Source organism: Corvus cornix, chromosome 5, assembly GCF_000738735.6.
Source record: "Corvus cornix cornix isolate S_Up_H32 chromosome 5, ASM73873v5, whole genome shotgun sequence".
Classification (NCBI taxonomy): Eukaryota; Metazoa; Chordata; class Aves; order Passeriformes; family Corvidae; genus Corvus; species Corvus cornix.
Window position 1 is genome coordinate 54,519,402 of NC_046335.1, and position 18,155 is coordinate 54,537,556.

An 18,155-nucleotide genomic window follows, 5' to 3' on the forward strand; every position below is an offset into this window, starting at 1 on the left:
TTGTGGCTGCCCCATCCCTGGAAGGGTTTTAAAGCCCTGTTGGACGGGGCTTGGAGCAACCTGGGCTGGTGGAAGGTGTCGCTGCCCATGGCAAGGGCTGGCACTGGATGGGCCCCGAGGTCCCCTCCACCCCCGCTACTCGGTTACCCCGTGGCTCCGCTGTCCCCGCCGCAGGGCCCCGGGCGGGGCGGGCTCAGTGCGGGGCGGTCCCGCCGCCTCTTCCGCCCCGCGCCGTCACCGCGCCCGCCCGCCCCGCCGAGCCCGGCCCCCCCCGCAGCCCCGGCCGAGCCGGCCCGGCCCGGGAGCCCCCGGCCATGCAGCCCCGCGGCCCCGGCCCGCCGAGCCCCGCCGGGCGGTCCCTCCGGGCCGCAGCCGGGCGCGCTCCCGGGGCGCGGCGGGCGCGGCGCTCCTGCCCTCCATGCTGATGTTCGGCGTCATTCTGGCCTCCAGCGGGCTCCTCCTCATGATCGAGCGCGGCATCCTCGCCCAGGTCGGCCGCCGCCGCCGCACCCGCCCGCGGGGCCGTCCCGGCGGGACGGGCGGGACTCGCCGGCGGAGCTGGAGCTGGAGGTGCTGGCGGGACACGCGGAACCGCACGATCCGCGCCCTGTGCGGGCAGCGCTCGATGCCCCGCAGCGTCTGGGAGCTGCCGCCCGGGCAGCGCCGCACGGTGCTCCGGCACCTCCTGGTCAGCGACAAGTACCGCTTCCTCTACTGCTACGTGCCCAAGGTGGCCTGCTCCAACTGGAAGCGCATCCTCAAGGTGCTGGACGGGGCGCTGGAGAGCGTGGACGTGCAGGGGAAGATGGACCACAAGAGCGACCTGGTGTTCCTGGGTGACATGAAGCCGGAGGAGATCAGCTACCGCCTGAAGCACTACTACAAGTTCATCTTCGTGCGGAACCCGATGGAGAGGCTGCTCTCGGCCTACCGGAATAAATTCGGCGAGATCAAGGAGTACCAGCAGAAGTACGGCGTGGAGATCGTCCGGCGGTACCGGAAGAACGGGGGCAACTCGGCGGGCGACGACGTGACCTTCTCCGAGTTCCTGCGGTACCTGCTGGACGAGGACGTGGAGCGCATGAACGAGCACTGGATGCCCATCTACAACCTGTGCCAGCCCTGCGCCGTCAGGTACGACTTCATCGGCTCCTATGAGCGGCTGCACGCCGACGCCAACCACGTCCTGGAGCACATCCAGTCGCCCTCCTTCGTCCGCTTCCCGGAGCGCCAGGCCTGGTACAAGCCCGTCACGGCCGAGACGCTGCACTACTACCTGTGCAACACCCAGCGCCGGCTGATCAAAGAGCTCCTCCCCAAGTACATCCTGGACTTCTCCCTCTTCGCCTACCCCCTGCCCAACATCACCAGCGAGTTCTGCAGGCAGTGAGCTGCTCCTGTCGGGAGCCGGTGGGAATTCTCCCTTGGCTACAAGGATTTGCTCGCACAGCCCTTGCTGCTGTGTGAAGCATGCTCCTCTATGCATTATTTCCTAAATTTATACTTTGCAAGCACTGTTTATATAAAATACTCTCTACTGCCTTTGTTACTTAGGATCCTTTTTGTACTGCTCTGACTTTCCCGTTTACTTACGCTGCTGGCTCAAGCACAGTAGCTTTTGTATCTCTATTTTGCTCTAAATCCTTTTTTTATGGCACGACATGGAAAACTCCTGTAGGGAATCTGAGAAATTTATATATTTTAAGTATTTTTCTTCCTTTTTTGGATTTTTTACTAGACTTTGGTTGAATTGAGATCATAATGTGGCAGTTGATGCACTAAAAATTAGCGCTGTTAAACTGGTCCTGGGTGGGTTTTGGGCATAAGTAGAAAAAAAAAAAAGTATTTTGTAAAACCAGGCCACATTTATCCTTTGTTTTCTCATTGTAGATGGTGCTTAAATGAGGCTGGTCATTTTTTTCTGTGTCAGTAGTACCTCTGGTTTTTATTTTTATTACTATTTTTATTATTATTATTATTATTATTGTTATTATATTTACCATTGAAATATAATTAGGGGTAGGATAATATGCCTTTTTTTGGGGGGTGATTTTGAAAGTACAACTATTTATCCAACATCATGTATCAGATGCAATATCAAGCCATCACATTCTGCTCTTTTCTCTGAATTGAAGCAATACAGACTTGGGATAAGATCAAAGCCCATCCTGGTCTTTAGGATGGAAAACAAATCCCACGGGCCACGTGCCAGCTCACAGCCTCGTGGGTCCCTGCATGGAAACCACTGTGGAAAACCCCTTCTCCAGCCATGTTTGAAACAATGGCAATTTGGGGGTTGATTCTCCCTCCTTTAGTAGCCGTGCACACCCTTTTTGTAGCTCTTGTATTTAATTATGGCTCTGAAATCCTAAAAGTTTGGGAGATAACGCAGGATGTTGTTCCTAGGAGGCTGTGTCCTCATTTCTAATAAAGTTTTTATATGAATTAGCCTGTTAGTGCTTTTCCTTGGGATTATTTGTGTCCTTGGAGAGGCCTCTGCCCCTCATGCTGAGCCGCAACACAAAGATGGGATGAATTGGTTGTTCATGTCATGATTAATTAATGTTTTAATTGCCAGAGCAGCACCAACACATGGAGAAGGGACACTTCAGAGCCAAATGCATAACAGGACACAGGGAAATGGGATGAAAAGCAGCAAAATGGGCTCCTAATTGCTGTGCAGTTGGTACAAAGTGGTAGGGATGGGTTATGGAGCTGGCAGCTTCCTGGGATTCCTCTCTTAATTTTCCTTCCCCCTGTTTAAGGTGTTTTCTTCAGGATTTTAACATGTTCTGAAAGAAGGGCATGGAGCTGCATCCAAGCCCACTGTTGGGGTAAGCGGCCAAGGAGAGTTTGGGCTGAGGGATTTTTACGTTTGCTAAGGCGGTCATGGCTGGGTATGAGGGCAGTGACTGGAACATCCATGGATTTGAGCTCCTGGCTGTGTCCTGAATCTGCAGGCACCGATCCCAGGCCAAAAATGGGTCAGAAATCGGCTTTGCTCCCCTCATGCCCCCTCTGAAATCGGCAGCATTCCTGTCTGTCCCCAGGGGTTTTGGTGCCCGGTGCTGGAAGAGCTGGAGATCTGTCCTGTCCTCCAGCCAAAGGCACCAGATCCGGCTGGGAATCAGATTTTGTTTTGTAAAACAGATGCTGCTGGGAGGGGGGGTGGGGGGTGGTGAGCTGAGCTGTAATTAAACCTGACCTCCAGGTCTCCCTAACTAGGAATAAGTTGGTGAGACTTTCCTATCTTTGCTTCTGGGAACATTTCCCGCTTGTTTGGTGACTTGGTTTTTAATTAAGTGTTTATTTCTCAGTAGTTTTAAAGGTTTATGCTGCTTGTTTGTTTATCTGCTGCAGCTTCTGTTCTCTATATTAAATTTCTGTCTCTTGTCCCCTTAATCTAATTTACTGTGTACAGGATTTTGCTTTTCTCTGACTCTCTCACTCCTTTTCTGGGCATCACTGATCATCCTTTTCTCTTTAAATAAAGCAAACAGGCTCCCACCTCCTTGTACCTTCCCATCAGGAGGATTTTAATTCAGGTAGAGGCTTGTAGCTTGGGAAGAAGTTTTGTCTGCAGGTCAGCAAAAATGAGAAATCCATCAGGTTTCCATTATTTGGGTTTCATTTTATCTGTGGACAATGGTACAATTCTCCATGGCAGCTTTGGACAAGTAGAGTGAAAAAAAGTCAGCTCCCTCTGCAGCTGTGTCGTTTCTTTCCTTTGTCAGGTGTTTCTCCAGGGTGGAATAAATCAGGAGGAGATTCCAGAGCTGACAGCAGGTGCTGGAGGTGAGAGGTGCTGAGCAGGATCCAGCCGTCCCCTGGAGCACAGGGAAAGGGGTGATGGCTGCAGGAGCAGGGAGGAAGGGAACTCAGGTACAAACAAGGAGGAAAACATGAAGTTATCAACTGGTTTGGATCTGTTCTGGTCTGGCAGCTCCTTTTCCCACCTTTCCATCCCTACACGTGCAGTTATGCCACAGAATCAAAAGGGAATGTTTCCTCTTTTGAATTCTATTTTGTTAATCCTCAGTTCGGCACTGAATGCCCCAAACTTCCCCAAGTGAATAACCCAAGGTTTTGGCATTGAGGTTTGTCCTTGCTATTCCCTCCCTTGCTTACTCCAATTTTGTGCTGATGAATCCCATCCCTGACCCCACTGCTCTTGTGTTCTCCCTGTAGAACACTGTCCAGGGATGTGGAGACACCCCAATAGTTCAATTCCACCTTGTGACACAGAAACCTGATTCCCTCTAAAGTACCACATGTTACTGTATTTTGTCATTAGTCACTACTTCTGCTCAGTTTTTGGAGTTTGGAGCTGATTTGGTATTCCCCTGTGGACCAGGGAGCAAGACAGGTCCTTTGCTGTTCCAAAAATCTCACTTCCCGTGTCATCTTCTTTACTAATTCCAGCATTACACCTGCAAAACCTCGTTCCAGCCTTTCCAAACTCCAGGCTGTTGGCTTTTGTCAATGTGACTCTGGGAAGGGGTTTGGAACATGTTCCCTCTGGTCCCCATGCTCAGCTTGGGGTGTACGTCAGGTTTCTCCTCTTCCCTGTGGGTCTTCTCCTGTGGATTTCACAGAAATAACCAAGTTCCTGGCCAGGCACTGGGGCTGAAATAAATGCATTAAGGCTGCCAGTCGCCATGCTGGCTGGTAGCCATGACCCCGGATCTAGCGGGAATAAAGCTTTGGGAAAGGCGGCGGGAGCAAGCGGTGCCAGGGACAGCTGCTCTGATGCCTGCAGACGGCATCACACCAGCCTGGCTTCTGCTCCTCCTGGCTCCCAGCCTCCCTCCTGAGTCACCATGGGCTGTGGATCTTGCTTTGAGCACGAACATCCTTGGGATGTTCCTTCCCTCGCAGGCAGGATTTTGAAAGAGCCAAAAGAAAGCGTCTCCAATGGGTCTATTGTGTGTAGAGATATTTTGATATTCACAGAATCCCGGAATGGTTTGGATTGGAAGGGACCTTAAAGATCGTCAAGTTCCAACCCCCTGCCATGGGTAGGTTTGAGAGGGTGTCAGGCACATCCCTGGATGAGGCTCTTTGCCACTGTAAACCAAGGAAATGAGGAAGGCTGGGATGAAAAGCGCTGTGCCCAAGCGCTGCCCCCACCCTGCACCCCTCGGCTTTTATCGCAGCTATTTTGCATGTGAATGAGAACTTTCCCACTTCCTTCTGGGGCTTGAATTGGCAAACGGGGAGTTGTTAAAAAATCTCCAGTCTTCATCCTCGACAAAGGATGGTTGCCATGGAAATAATGGAAGTTGCATCGTGAGCAAAATATGTCCAGGCCCGGCGCCAGCGGGAGGGAGGAGGGAACACCTTGTCGGTCACGAACCTTCTGCCAGGGCCCGTGTGCCTCCGCGTGGTTTTCCTTATCCTTGGCAATTTGTCCTTTGGGTTAAAAGAGGAGAAATCAGAAGTGTCATGATTGGATGGGAAAGACTTGTAGAACTTCACCTGCTCTTTCCACAGCGCTGGCGCCACCGAATTCAGCAGAGCTGCCCCACATTTAGGATCCCAAAGGATGTCGGTAGCAGGATTGGAACCAAACCTGGTATCTCAGGTAACAGGCAGGAGTCTCCTGTCTCAGTTATATCCAGCCTCTTCTTTGTGTCAGGGAATCCTCCAGGTCTGTTTTCCACTTGACTATGAAGACAGACAAGGTGGCTTTCTTTTCTTCTGGGAAAAAAACATCTTTGGATCTTAAACTCTCCAAAAGCCTTTTCCTTTGCAGACCCATAATTATAAACTGCATCTTCTGTTGCTTTCAAATCTTAACATGATTTCAAGCCAAGAAGCTTGAGGAATTTGCTGTATACCTCCCCAAAGTGCTAATGAGAGCCACAGAATCCTTGCTGAGCTATGAGAGGGACTGAAATAAATCTCCATCAGGGTTTATCCATGAGCTGCAGAGCTCTTTCGTGAGGCCCAGGATCGGTGTGGAAACTACACCTTTCAGTGGCTCTGGTGAGTGGTATTTGCTGGTGGGAGCTTGGAATGGGGAACAACAGGGCACTTTGGGGCCTAAACACATCCTTCTGCTCTCCTGAAAGCACCAGGGGCTCAGGAGGAAGCTCAAAGCAACCAGCAAAATCCTGTTTATTGTTATTGGGGAGCATCAGGTGAGGAGGGAAACAGGGATGTGGGAACCAGTGGCAACACGCAGGGGCCTGAGAAAGCCCCTGTTGAAGCTGCCACTGTTTGAAGGAATTTAAAGATGCCAGAATGAGGAGTAAAGGGTAAAGTGTGTGGCTGGTTGTAGGCTCAGATCCCCTGCCAGCAGCAGAGTGGAAAAGAGGAGGTTCAGGCTCATTTCTAACCTGGGAAAGGGCCAAGCAGGGGGAAGCAGCAAAGGTTTGAGATTTAAATGTAAAAACATAATAAATGCATATAAATATCTGGATCCCCATGCTGCTTGCTCATCCCACACCTCAGTCCCACCTCCTGAACATTATCAAGTCCAAGTGGATGTTAAACTGAGGAGAGCCCAGCGAGCCTGACCTTTGGGGAGAGCCCCAGAATTATTTTGGTGGGAACAGACCTTAAAAATCATCTAGTCCCACCTCCTGCCATGGGCAGGGACACCTTCCACTACACCAGGTTGCTTCAAGCCTCATCCAGAATCAAGCTGTTCTGTGGGATCGTGGGGGCCAGGAGGCTTTTGGGGGCTGGGGGCTTTGAAGGAAGTGGCAGCTGAGGATGAGGAGCTGGGGACACTTGGAGCGGCCACAAAAACATCTGGTTTGTGGCAGAGCCCTGGCAGCCGGGCAGGGCTGGAGGGTTTGTCCTGCTGAGTGCTCACAAAGAGCTCCCTGGAGCCAAGCCTGGCTCTGGCAGCAAATTCATGGCACTGACAGGACGATGCTGCAGAGGCACGAAGTCTCTATGAGCACCGCGGTCGCCCCGGGTGCTCAGCTCCGCGCCGGAGCCTTCCCTGGAGCAGCTCTCCCGGAATCCACCCTCTGCTCGCCGGCTTCAGACAATTCCTTATAAAAAATCCCTTTAACCAAGTCTTGCAATAGCGAGGGCGAGCCCTGCAGCATTTCAGTGGATCTTTGAAGACGTGTAAGTGGTAAGTGTCCTCCAGAGTGGGCTGGGGCAGCTGCCTCGGTGGGGACACTGCACAGTCCCACGGCCCCATCCCGGCCTGTCACATCCCTCCCTTCCCTGCTCGGGGCTGGGATGCTCCTGCACACCCCGTCCCTGCCACCCCTCTGATCTTTCAGGGCTCAGGTCCGGCTGTTTGTGCGGTGTTTAACACAACCCCATCCCCTCCCCAAGGCTCCCAATTCCAAACCTGCTCCGTTAGAGCATTATTTTTCCGGGGGGGCTCTGCCAGCTGCTCCCTCCCATCCACACGCAGCCCCGGAGGGCTCGGCAGAATTCCCCATCCCACAGGGACTGCTGGCAGGAAGCAATCTGGCAGACAACATGTTTAGAGGAGACTAATGTCTCGGAGCCACCGAACCATTTAATTGCCAATAAACACAGCCCACATGTAAATAATTATGGAGACCCGGGAACTGTGTCGTCTTCCATGGAAGGAAGGAGCTGGCAGCCTGGAAACACCCCATGGCAAGGGGAGAAATTAAGATTTCTTGTTAATGCAGGAGGGATGAGCATCAGTAAACCTGCCTGGATATTTCCAGGCATTGCTTTGGGCTCAGGGTAGCCCAGGAGGTGACAGTTCCTGATGGAATGAGAAGGACCAGGCTGTGCCTTTGGGTGAGTTTGAGGGTAAATCTTGAAAATTCATCCATTCACTTCACCAGGCTCTTGTTGCAACCCAGTGGGATTATTGCAAAATCTTTTTTTGCCGCATTTTTAGGGTAAGAGCTGCAAGGATCCTGGTCCAGAACTTTGGAGCTTTATCAGCATCATGCACATTCTCAGCAATGCAGACTTTCCCTTCAGAGCCGAGGTAAAATCTGCCGGGACCCTTTGTTCCCCTGCCAGGACATCCCATCCCATTCCAGCCCCTGCCTCGAGTAGGGACACCTTCCACTACCCCAGGTTGCTCCAAGCTCTATCCAACCTGGCCTCGGACATTTCCAGGGATCCAGGGGCAACCACCTCTTCTCTGGGCAACCTGTGCCAGGGCCTCAGCACCCTCACAGGGAAGAATTTCTTCCTAGTCTCCCATCCTGCCCCCTGGCAATAGGAAGCCATTCCCCCTTGTCACTCCAGGCCCATGTCCAAAGTCCCTTTGCAGCTCTCTTGGAGCCCGTTTAGGCACAGGAAGGGGCTCCAAGGTCTCCCTGGAGCCTTGGGCATCCCCACCTCCATCTTCCGCCTCCTGAGGTTGCCCTGGTTCCATTCCTGGAGCAGGAGGGTGTCACCATGCCGAGCCCCCCACTGTCACCGCCGGAGGAGCTGCCTCGATCCAGTAATTTGGCTTTTCCCAGGGGGGCTGATGGGTTCCTATAGCAACCAAGAGCCGCACTCCACAGCACTTCCGTGTGGCAATCAGTGCTCGGCTCATTTATGGAATTAGCACCCGTCGCCGCGTGCTGCACATGGCCTTGGCCTCATTCCGCTCATCACAGCTGGGAGATGGGCTGGAGCATCCGGGGGGAAGCAACCACCCCCTGTGTAGGGGGATCTGGCTGGAGCATCACCCCAAGTTCTCTGCTGCCAGGGGCTGTGGGATGACTCCATCCCTGCTGCAGGAAATGTCTGGGTCTCCTGCATTGCTCCCAAAGTTGGATATTAATGTCCAGTAAAAATGATGCTTTGAGTATGGGGGTTTGGGGGTGTCTCCCAGCCCTGCTCCATCCTTGGCATACTGGAGAGTCCCAGGCAGTGGCACCAAGCCAGGGATGTGTCCGTAGGTTTTTGGGGACTGGTACAGGGCACCTCATCCCTCATCATCACCTTGGGGAACAGTGTTGAACTAAGTCAGATTTGTCCCCGAGCGAGGGCATGGTGTGTGACTAAGGAGATTCTCGGCATCTGCTGTGGGAGTGGGATGACAGATAAAACAGATGAATGAGGACTAAACAGGGGTTTAGGAAATCTTGGTTAATTTGCTGCAGCGAGAGCTTGCTACGCTCACAGAAATTAAAGTGTGAGCGCTCCAAAGCGTCTCGCAGCGACAGAGGAGGAGGAGGCACCGGGGGAATACGGGATGAGTCGGAAGTGGGTACATCCATTAATCAGCTGTGGTGCTTTCAATAATTCAACAATGCTGGAAGATCCAGCGGTTCGGTTCACAGAGAAGTGATGCCCATGGGAAGGTGCTCAGTCTGCCTGATCCAATGGGATCCAGCCCCCAGGCATCCAAGGGCAGGTTGGATGGGGTTTGGAGCACCCTGGGCTGCTGGATGGTGTCCCTGCCCATGGCAGGGGGTGGAACTGGGTGGGCTTTAAGGTCCCTTCCATCCCAAACTGGGACCCATTCCAGGTCATTACTGTGGGCCTGAGCTGTAACAACTGCGCTCTTCGCCAAAAGAAGTGACAATAAGCCTGGTTTACTCATGTACGTGTCACAAACCTGCCTTTTGAGCCAGATCCAAGATCTGAGAAGAAGGAGCTGGCCACAGTTTGTACAGCCCATGGAATCTGCTCAGAGAAATGCAAAAGATCTTTTGCGAGCCCCGTCAAGGAAATCAGAAGCAGTGGCTTGAGTCAGAATGTTATTCACAATAAACCAGGAAATAATGATAATGATAATAATAATAATAATAATAATAATAATAACGTAAAATGAATCAACATTTTCTAAGCATTTTCCAGCTCCACGAACAAAATTGGCCCAATGATCCTGGCTCAGTGGAGGAGCTTCTCTCTTCTGGCTGTTTTGTCATCACTGGTGACATCCAGACAGAACAAACACAGTGAGAGGGGGGCTAAAAGTCAGTGGAAAATTACCAGGCTAATTTTGTTTGCTGTGCCTGATTGGGAGACAAAGGAGGAAATTTCTAGGAGTGCACATGGAAACAGTGTTGATCCTTCGTGTGCATTTAGAGCTGATGCTCATCTCAATTCATTCTGCAGTGCAGGACAAAGGGCCCCATCATCTGCAGCCGTGGGAGAAACTGGGTAGGGATCAAATAGTGGGAATAATACCTTGCTTTTAGGTAAGCTCTTTCAAATAATCATCTCTTAAGTGCTTTTGAAAGAACATCACTGTAATAAATTATATTATCTGCTCCTTAGAGCTGTAAACACCTAAACAGGCTGACCAATATTTTCCTTTTCTGGATTGTGTCTTGTCAGATGGAAGAGTTACAGGCACCAAATCCCAGTAGAGGGTCACAGAATCATGGAATTGTTTAGGTTAGAAAAAATATTTAAGATCAAGTCCAACCATTATCAACCATATTTCAACCAACAACAGAGTTTGTGAGGAAGAAACAGCCTCAGGGAGAATATCGTGCAAAATTCTTAATAATTGAGGATGATTCAACAAAAATATCCCCTTTATACTCCGTGGTTCCCGGGAGACAAGCTTCGAGCAGCTTCCTGAGGAAAGCTCTGCAGAATCAACCGTCAAACATGTTTTCCTCCCTCATTTATCTAATTAATTTACTTTCATTAAGAAAACAAACCATGTTCTCCTTTATATATCCAGTTTCTGTGAATCATAGACTGCAGCTCCAGGATTTCTGTGTTTATTCTCAGAAGTCACTCAGCTTTTAGCTCACCCTCCCAAAATAGTGTTTTCCCTTTTCCTGCAGGTAATTTGGGGAATGAGCAAAACATCTCAACAGGGGGACCTGAGGGTGGGGATTTTCTCTCCCAGTGCTCAATAACTGCAAATTCTCAAATTTCTCCTCATCCTCTTTGTGGATCAGTTCTCCAGGATGGATATATGGATTTTTAAATGGTCCTGCAGATAAATGCAGTGATGGGGATGAGTGGGTGGTGGAGTTGCAGGCACAAAAAGGCTAAGAAGAGTAATTTAGGGAAATTTAGGGGTTTTAATTAAGAGTGAAGTAATAGAGGTTGTGATGGGATGAAATGAAGAGAGAAGGAATCAACACTGGCAGTAACAGGATAAGAGGAAATGGCTTCAGTTAGAAAGAGGGCAGGGTTAAATGGGATACTGGGAAGAAATTCCTGGCTCTGAGGATGGTGAGGCTCCAGCACAAGTTGCCCAGAGAAGCTGTGGCTGCCCCATCCCTGGAAATGTCCAAGGGCAGGCTGGATGGGCCTTGGAGCACCCTGGTCCAGCCCTAATCCCAGCCTGACCTCCAAGGATCTACCGCTGCCCAGGACTGGGACAGAGCTAACCAAATCCAAACTGGCATCTTCCTGGGATGTGACTGAGCTGCAGTCAAGGGTTTCTGGGTTTTGTGGGATTCGCATCAATACACACACACAGCCCAAGCTCTTGAAGCCTTTATTACAGAAGGGACAAACAGGGACTTTCTGCCTTGCTTGGCTCCTCCAGGATGAGCAGCCCAGGCCCAGGGAAGCCGCAGGAAGCCAAGGAGGGAGCTGCTCTGTGGGAACACAACAGAGGCCACCGGCACTGCGTTGGATGGGTCCCTGTCTCTGCTGGTCACCCCACAGGAGATCACGAGTCCTTCTAGGGCTACCATGAGGGCCTCAGCAGGAAGGTGAGCGAGCTTGTGGATGGGTGCAAGGGGAGCGGGTTAGGGATCCTCTTGGGGTCCAGCCAGCTGTGTCTGCACTGGATGCTCCCAAGCTGCTGGCAGAAGTGGGAATGCTGGCCAGTGCCATGGGCAAGTTCCACGCAGGGCTGAGGACCTGTTGCCTGGGGGATTTGAGGTCCTGTCCCCAGGCACAAGGAGTAGCAGGAGGTCACAGCTTGGCCCCACAGAGCACGGCAGCACATGGTGAGCCAAAGGCATGGCCATGGGCAGCCAGGAGCTGCCATGGCCCTGAGCCATGGTGCCCGTGGGGGTGCTGGTTCACAAGAGTTTCTCCTGGGAAATCAAGAGGTTAAAACCTGGATGGGAATTGGGTGTAAGGAGATGCTGCCTTCTGCGTGTGCTGCTTGCACAGAGCAGCCTGAGAGCCAACAGAGGCACCTCAGACACTGAGGAGCACTGACAAGCAAACCAACCATCCAGCAGCTTCTGGGATAGACCAGCCTGGCACTGGGGTTCCCACCTCTACTGCAGGACCCTGAACATGGACATACATCAACCTAATCTTCCGTGGGAACAGAATTTGAGACACCATTCCCAGCAAACTCATCACCTGAGATCTTTCAAGCCCTGCTTGACCATGAAGAGCAGCGATGACTTCATGGATGTGCCCAGCTGCATCTGCACATTTGGCTGGAGAAACTGGGATGCCCTGTCTGGTTACGGGGGCAGCTCCTCCAGCAGGCCCAGCAGGTTATGAAAGTCACTCCCATTCCAAACCAGCCACCGGCTGTCAGCAGCCACGTGTCCCCAGTCTGCACCTGCAGAATGCACATCTCATTGTCCCTTCACCAGTAAGCCACAATTTAAAAGGATAAATGTGCAGCAATTTCACGGCTCCCCGTGCAAGTCGACCTCTTCCCATGGCACAAAGTGCTCCTTGTTGCTTAGGAACAATCTATATCCTACAAAAATGAAGACATGCACTCTCCAAAGAGTTTTTTACACAAGAGGTGTTTGCCTTGCTCAGACACTGACCCACCTCCTGCATAAACCGTGGGGTGAAGTCTTTGTGCTCCAGATGTAGCACTGGACACCTACTACACTCAGCCATGATTCGGGATATAGGGACATGTCCCAGCCATGGTTTGGGATATAGGGCTATGCAAACCCCATCCCTCAAGGTCCTTCGGCTAAGGTAACCTGGATTGCAAAGCTATCTTGTCCGAGGCCCGGGCGGGAGCATCTGCCAGGGTGGAGCAGGTGTTGAAGCGGGAAGCCTTGCAGGACATGGTCCTGGAGCTCTGCTTCTTGCGGTAGAAGTAGCTGCTGAGGTGGAACCAGAACTTGTCGTGGAGGGAGGCGTAGATGAAGGGGTTGTAGCAGGCAGAGCTCATGGCGATCAGGTGGCACGAGACCTGGATGACGTTGACGTACCTCTTGTCCAGGATGGTGAACTCCTCGTCAATGTCCCGGATGAAATTGACCACCTGCAGGGGCAGCCAGCAGACGGCAAAGCAGACCACCGAAACGGTGAGCACCCGGAAGGTCTTGTGCTTGGTCCTGGTCCACTTGTCCTGGCAGCAATGGGCAGTGCCCGGCACATTCCTCCTGTGCAGGTGGTAGGTGATGGCACAGAAGGAGACGGACACGGCCAGCAGCGGGAGCATGTAGGACAGCAGCAGCATCAGGCATGAGTACAGCAGCCGCTCCCGCTCCTCGTGCTTCCAGAACTCCTCGCAGATGATCATGTCATGGCCGATGGCGTTGAGGTCCAAGTAGTGGGTGTGCAGTGAGGTGGGCACGGAGGCCACGATGGAGAGCAACCAAATGCAGGCCACGAGGCCAATGCAGGCCCTGCGGCTGATCCGCCTGCGGATCGGGTACGCCACCACCACGTAGCGGTCGATGGCGATGGCCGTGAGGGACAGCACCGACACGAAGACAGTGGCAGCCTGCAGCAGGGTGACAAAGTGGCACATGAACGTGCCAAAGAGCCAGCCCCGTTCCTCGAAGGCGTAGGACACAGTGAGGGGGACGCAGGCCAGGCACATGATGAAGTCAGCCACCGCCAGATTCCCGATCAGGAAGTTGGTGGTGCAGTGCAGCTTCTTGGTGAGGGCAATGAGGAGGATGAGGAAGAGGTTCCCGATGCACGCCACCACCACCAGCGTGGCATAGAGCGGGATGAAGAGTGGCTTCAGCTCCAGGAGCAGGTCCAGGCCGGTGAAGAGTGCGGCCGAGCCATTGTGCCAGGAGTCATTGGGCAGCTGAGCCATGGGAGCCCCTGTGGCAGATGCAGCTTCTCCTCAGCTCAAACACAGATGAGCCTGTGAGTTCTGGAGGGGACAGAAACACATTTTGGTTGAACTTCTGGGCAGAAGAACATGTCCCCAGAGTCCAGGCCTTTTGTACAGCCCTGTGCTGAGGCACTGGCTGGTTTAATTGACTTGTTTAAGAGTGAAGGTGCCCTGTAACAGAGACAGAGGAGCTCCAGTATGGAGCAAAGTTGGCAAGCTGGCTGTGAAATGGTTAAGCAGCCAGCACAGATCTGTGGGGAGCTGCCAGCTTGGGGCAGCAGGACCCAGAAATCAGCTCAAGAAGCCTCATGGAGAGTGACCTGGGAGCTGCGCTGACGTAAGGCAGAAAAAAAAAGACACTCCTGCATTTCTTGCTTTTTATTTTTTCCAGTTAATTCCACCCTGACCCACCAGCTGCATGCCATCTGGCTGGGCAGGAGCATCCTTTCCATCCCCTGCACTCCTGTGTCTCTCCCCGCCAGCCCATCCCAGCCCATCCCATCCCACTGGGTTCTTTTATCCCCTTCGTTGTATCTTCACCACCCATGGAGCTTTGGCTTCTTCTGTCTTTCCCTGTGGCAGCTGTGATGGGAGAGATGGGAGGAGGCAGTGCCTGGCTCCCTGGGGACCTCCACAAACCCACTCACAGCAGCACAGGGGGATGAGATAAAATATATTCCAGCAGAAAGCATATGGAAATAAGGAGTTCTCCTCCAGGACCCTCCTTTCAAGCCCCACACTCTCGAAATTACTGTTTGATCCCCCTTACCAGGATCTGGACAGTCGTTTCCCCCCAGTGGAGAGTCAAATCAGCATTCATTAAGAAACCCTTGTAATTAACCAAGGGATATTGTGGTTTTCTACATCCCAGCTGCACTCACAGGGCGCACGCTGTGATACCGCAGCTCCAGGTCCCCGTGCCCTGCCTGGGGCAGGAACACAAAATCCATCAGGAAACTTGCAGCCGAGGAGCTAAAATGCTCATTAACTTGTAAAATGAAAATTCTGAAGCTCAATTAAATTCTTTAATTCTCCTTCGTGTACCCACGAGAGTCAAACCAGCTTTTCTGTGCATCGCCAGGGTACTGCTCCCTCACTGATAAGTGCTGAACCCCGCGGCTTTGGCTGGGATTTGGGCGGTCCAGGGTGTGGCTGCAGGACCCCCTATCCCGGTCCCGGAGCGCTCTTACCTGCGGAGGGGTGCGGGGTGCTCGGGGCTGGGAGCTGCCCTCTGCCCGCCGACGTTCCCGTGCGGATGAGGAGGAGCGTTCCCTTCGCAGGGTGTTGTTCACCGGGAGGCTCCGGCACAGCCGTTCTCAGCCGGGTTTTTGTGGTCTTGGGATGGTTTTGTCTTGCTTTGTCTCGCTTTTTTTTTTTTTTTTTCCTTTTTTCCTTTTTTCTTTCTTTTTTTTTCCCCGCTGCCTGAGCCTTTCAGTCCCGGAGGAACAGAGCGTTCCCACCCACGGCGCGCGGTGTTCCAGGTACCCGGGGGGACGCGCACATCCCACCGCCCCGCACCGCAGGTGGAGCCGTATCCCGCCCCCCGGCCTGGCGGGGAGCACCGGGGGCTGCCTCGCCCTCGGGGCCGGATCCAGGGACATTCCCCCGGCAGGGAAGGAGAGGAAGGCGCGGGGGGACGGACGGGGCGGGCGGGCGCAGGGACCGCGCGGAGCTCCCGGGGTAGGCAGCGCCCGCCCGGTCGGGGGTCCCGGCCCGGGGGCGAGGGAAGAGGGATGGAAAGTGAGGTGAGGGCAGAGTGGGGTGAGGGAAGAGTGGGGTGAGGGTGGCTCAGCCGTAGGGTGATGGGCACCCAGCCCCTGGGCGCTAGTGACCCAGCTTGGGGGCAAGTGTAGGATGGGGTGGTCCAGCCACTGGGAATTGCCCCAAATGAGAAAGGGTACCAGGGTCAGCCTTACTTAAATATGGGAAAGTGATAGGTAATGATCATCCAGTGGAACTTTGGGGGGGATAAGAGGAATGGAAACTGTCAGAGCAATCGCAGAAGTTCTGCAAAATGGAGAGTTTGGGTGCAAGATGGTGATTAATTCATCCCAATCTGACAGAGCTGGGCTGGTTATTAAAGCTGGCTGAGCTGATCCAGAGGAGAGTTCTCACCCCTGCCAAATAATCAGCAGGAAGAAAATCATCTTTGCCTCCATATCAGCTCCTGACAAGAGCTGCTGTTAATTTTAAAGAGCAGAACAATCAGATAAGGAGAGCCAGAGGCTGGTTGGAGAGGAGAGCTGGGCTTTGGAGCTGACAGTGGGATGACAAGTCCATCCCAAGGCAGCCACTGGTTCCATCACAGCCCGGATGCACCATGGCCAGGGTGACCCAGCTGCAGCACTGGGATCTCTTCCCTCTGCACAGGCTTATTCTGAAAAAACCTTCTTTGACATCATCTTTGCTGCTTCCAGAGCATTCAGGATAAATCACTCTTATTCCCAAAGCTTGTATTGCCCCTCCCCAGATCCTGGCTCAGGGGTACAAGGATGGGTTTGAAAGCTGCAGCCCACCCTGATGATCCCTGATGGGAGAGCTGGAGGTGCTGGAGGCACCTGCTGTGGCATCCTGGTGTCCCTCCCATCCCGTACAGATGATGGACAGGAATCAGTTTGCTGTGATTTTTATTCTTTTCTGTGTCACCAGGGTGGTTATTAGAAATAACCTTAGGTTTTCATAACCCTGATCCTTGAGAGCCTGTCGGTTCCAGAGGATGGAATATTTAATAGCCATAAGCTGAAGGAGGGAAGGTTTAGAGTGGATATTGGGAAGAAATTCTTCCCTGTGAAGGTGCTGAGGCACTGGCACAGGTTGCCCAGAGAAGCTGTGGCTGCCCCTGGATCCCTGGAAATGTCCGAGGCCAGGCTGGACCGGGCTTGGAGCAATCAGGGATGGTGGAAGGTGCTGCTGCCCATGGCAGGGGGTGGAACTGGATGAGCTCTGAGGTCCCTTCCAACCCAAACTATCCTGGAATTCTGTGATTCTCAGCATCGCCACAGGGTGCTGCCAGCTTATGCTTCTGTGGGATCAATTCCTTTGGTCCAAGCTTGTGGAGAATCACCTTTTTTCCCATTTGGGTGGGTGGGAGCCTTTCCTTGCTGCCCAAAGTGCTCTGTCAGCCCTGCCCTCCCCTTGCTCTGACAAGGCAGCAGGTGAATTATGTTAGATACAACTTTATTCTGCCTCATTTTGAAAGCAAACCCCTGCCAGGCTGGGGCTGTGTCACCGCATGGGGTCTCCACTGGCTTCAAGGGGTACAGAAATGCTGTTCCATGCAGAGAAAAAGGTGTAATATTGTCTTTAAAAGGTACAAAGGGGAGGGGGGCTGCTCTTTCCTTTGTGATTACTCATTTATCCTGCCTGAAAGTAATTCCCTCTATCTGCTGGCAGCTCTGTGCCTCACGGTCTGGACCTGATGCCTCCAGGCACTGTGACTGCAGATCTGCCTGTGCCACTGAGGATGGACCCTGTCTCTGTCCCTGAGCTTTCACTGATGTCTCCTTTGGGTTAAATTGTTAAAAACAGGCTGCCCAGGGCAGGGGTGGAGTCCCCAGCCCTGGAAGGGTTTAAAAGCCGTGTGGCTGTGGCATTTGGGGACACAGGATAGTGGTGGGCTCAGCTGTGCTGGGCTTGGATTCAATGATCCCAGAGGGTTTTTCCAACCTCAGCAATTCTCCCTCTGTGGGAGTTATTTCCACACATAGGAAAACTGGTGTTGCTGCAGAAGCAAACCCTCCCCCCGCAGTGAGGTTGCTGCTTTTACCAGCAAGAGTTTGTTTGGTGGAGAAGAGCTCAGCAGCCTGTTTTTCCCAAAATAAACCCCAATGCTCGGAGGTAAAGTCCTTCCTACTCAAACCATGTGTGGTATCACCAAGTGCAACAACTGCTCGGACACATCACACTCCTGTTCACAGTTTCAGTGATTTTGTAAAGAAGTTTTAAAGGGTTTTTTTATGGTGATTTAAGTACAGACCCACCCCAAGTCAGCACTCTAAGTTATGATTTAATTGTATATAATTATATTCATATAACTACATTTATTATATATGGGGGGGAGAATAAGCTAACTCTATGTAATGGATTAATTTAAGGAAATTATTGCTCAATCTTTGCAATGATCAGTTGGATTTCCTTTTCCCTACATGTTTCCAGAAAGCAGGTCAGAGAATCTTGGAATGGTTATTATTTTTACAAGTGAAATGGTAAGAGCTGTTCCCTCAGGTACCTTCTCCAAAGGAAATGCTTGGTGATTTGGATGTGGAATTATTTCAGT

General features: G+C 52.4%; 2 protein-coding genes across 2 annotated transcripts; one reads left to right on the forward strand and one right to left on the reverse strand.

Annotated features, from left to right (window-relative positions):
* The first annotated feature begins 358 nt into the window (after window positions 1-358).
* CHST14 (carbohydrate sulfotransferase 14) lies at window positions 359-2,448 on the forward strand. Its single transcript, XM_010405371.2, is given in 3 exon segments — window positions 359-491; window positions 494-576; window positions 578-2,448. Coding segments are annotated over 3 exon segments (969 nt in total). The 5' UTR covers window positions 359-418; the 3' UTR covers window positions 1,391-2,448.
* An 8,914-nt stretch (window positions 2,449-11,362) lies between these two features.
* On the reverse strand, window positions 11,363-15,212 carry LOC104692984 (prolactin-releasing peptide receptor-like). Its single transcript, XM_010405345.4, has 2 exons — window positions 15,070-15,212; window positions 11,363-13,918 (listed from the first exon to the last, which is right to left on the reverse strand). Exon 2 carries the CDS (start codon window positions 13,856-13,858, stop codon window positions 12,773-12,775), a length of 1,086 nt encoding a protein of 361 aa, XP_010403647.1. The 5' UTR covers window positions 13,859-13,918; window positions 15,070-15,212; the 3' UTR covers window positions 11,363-12,772.
* Between the last annotated feature and the right edge of the window lie 2,943 nt (window positions 15,213-18,155).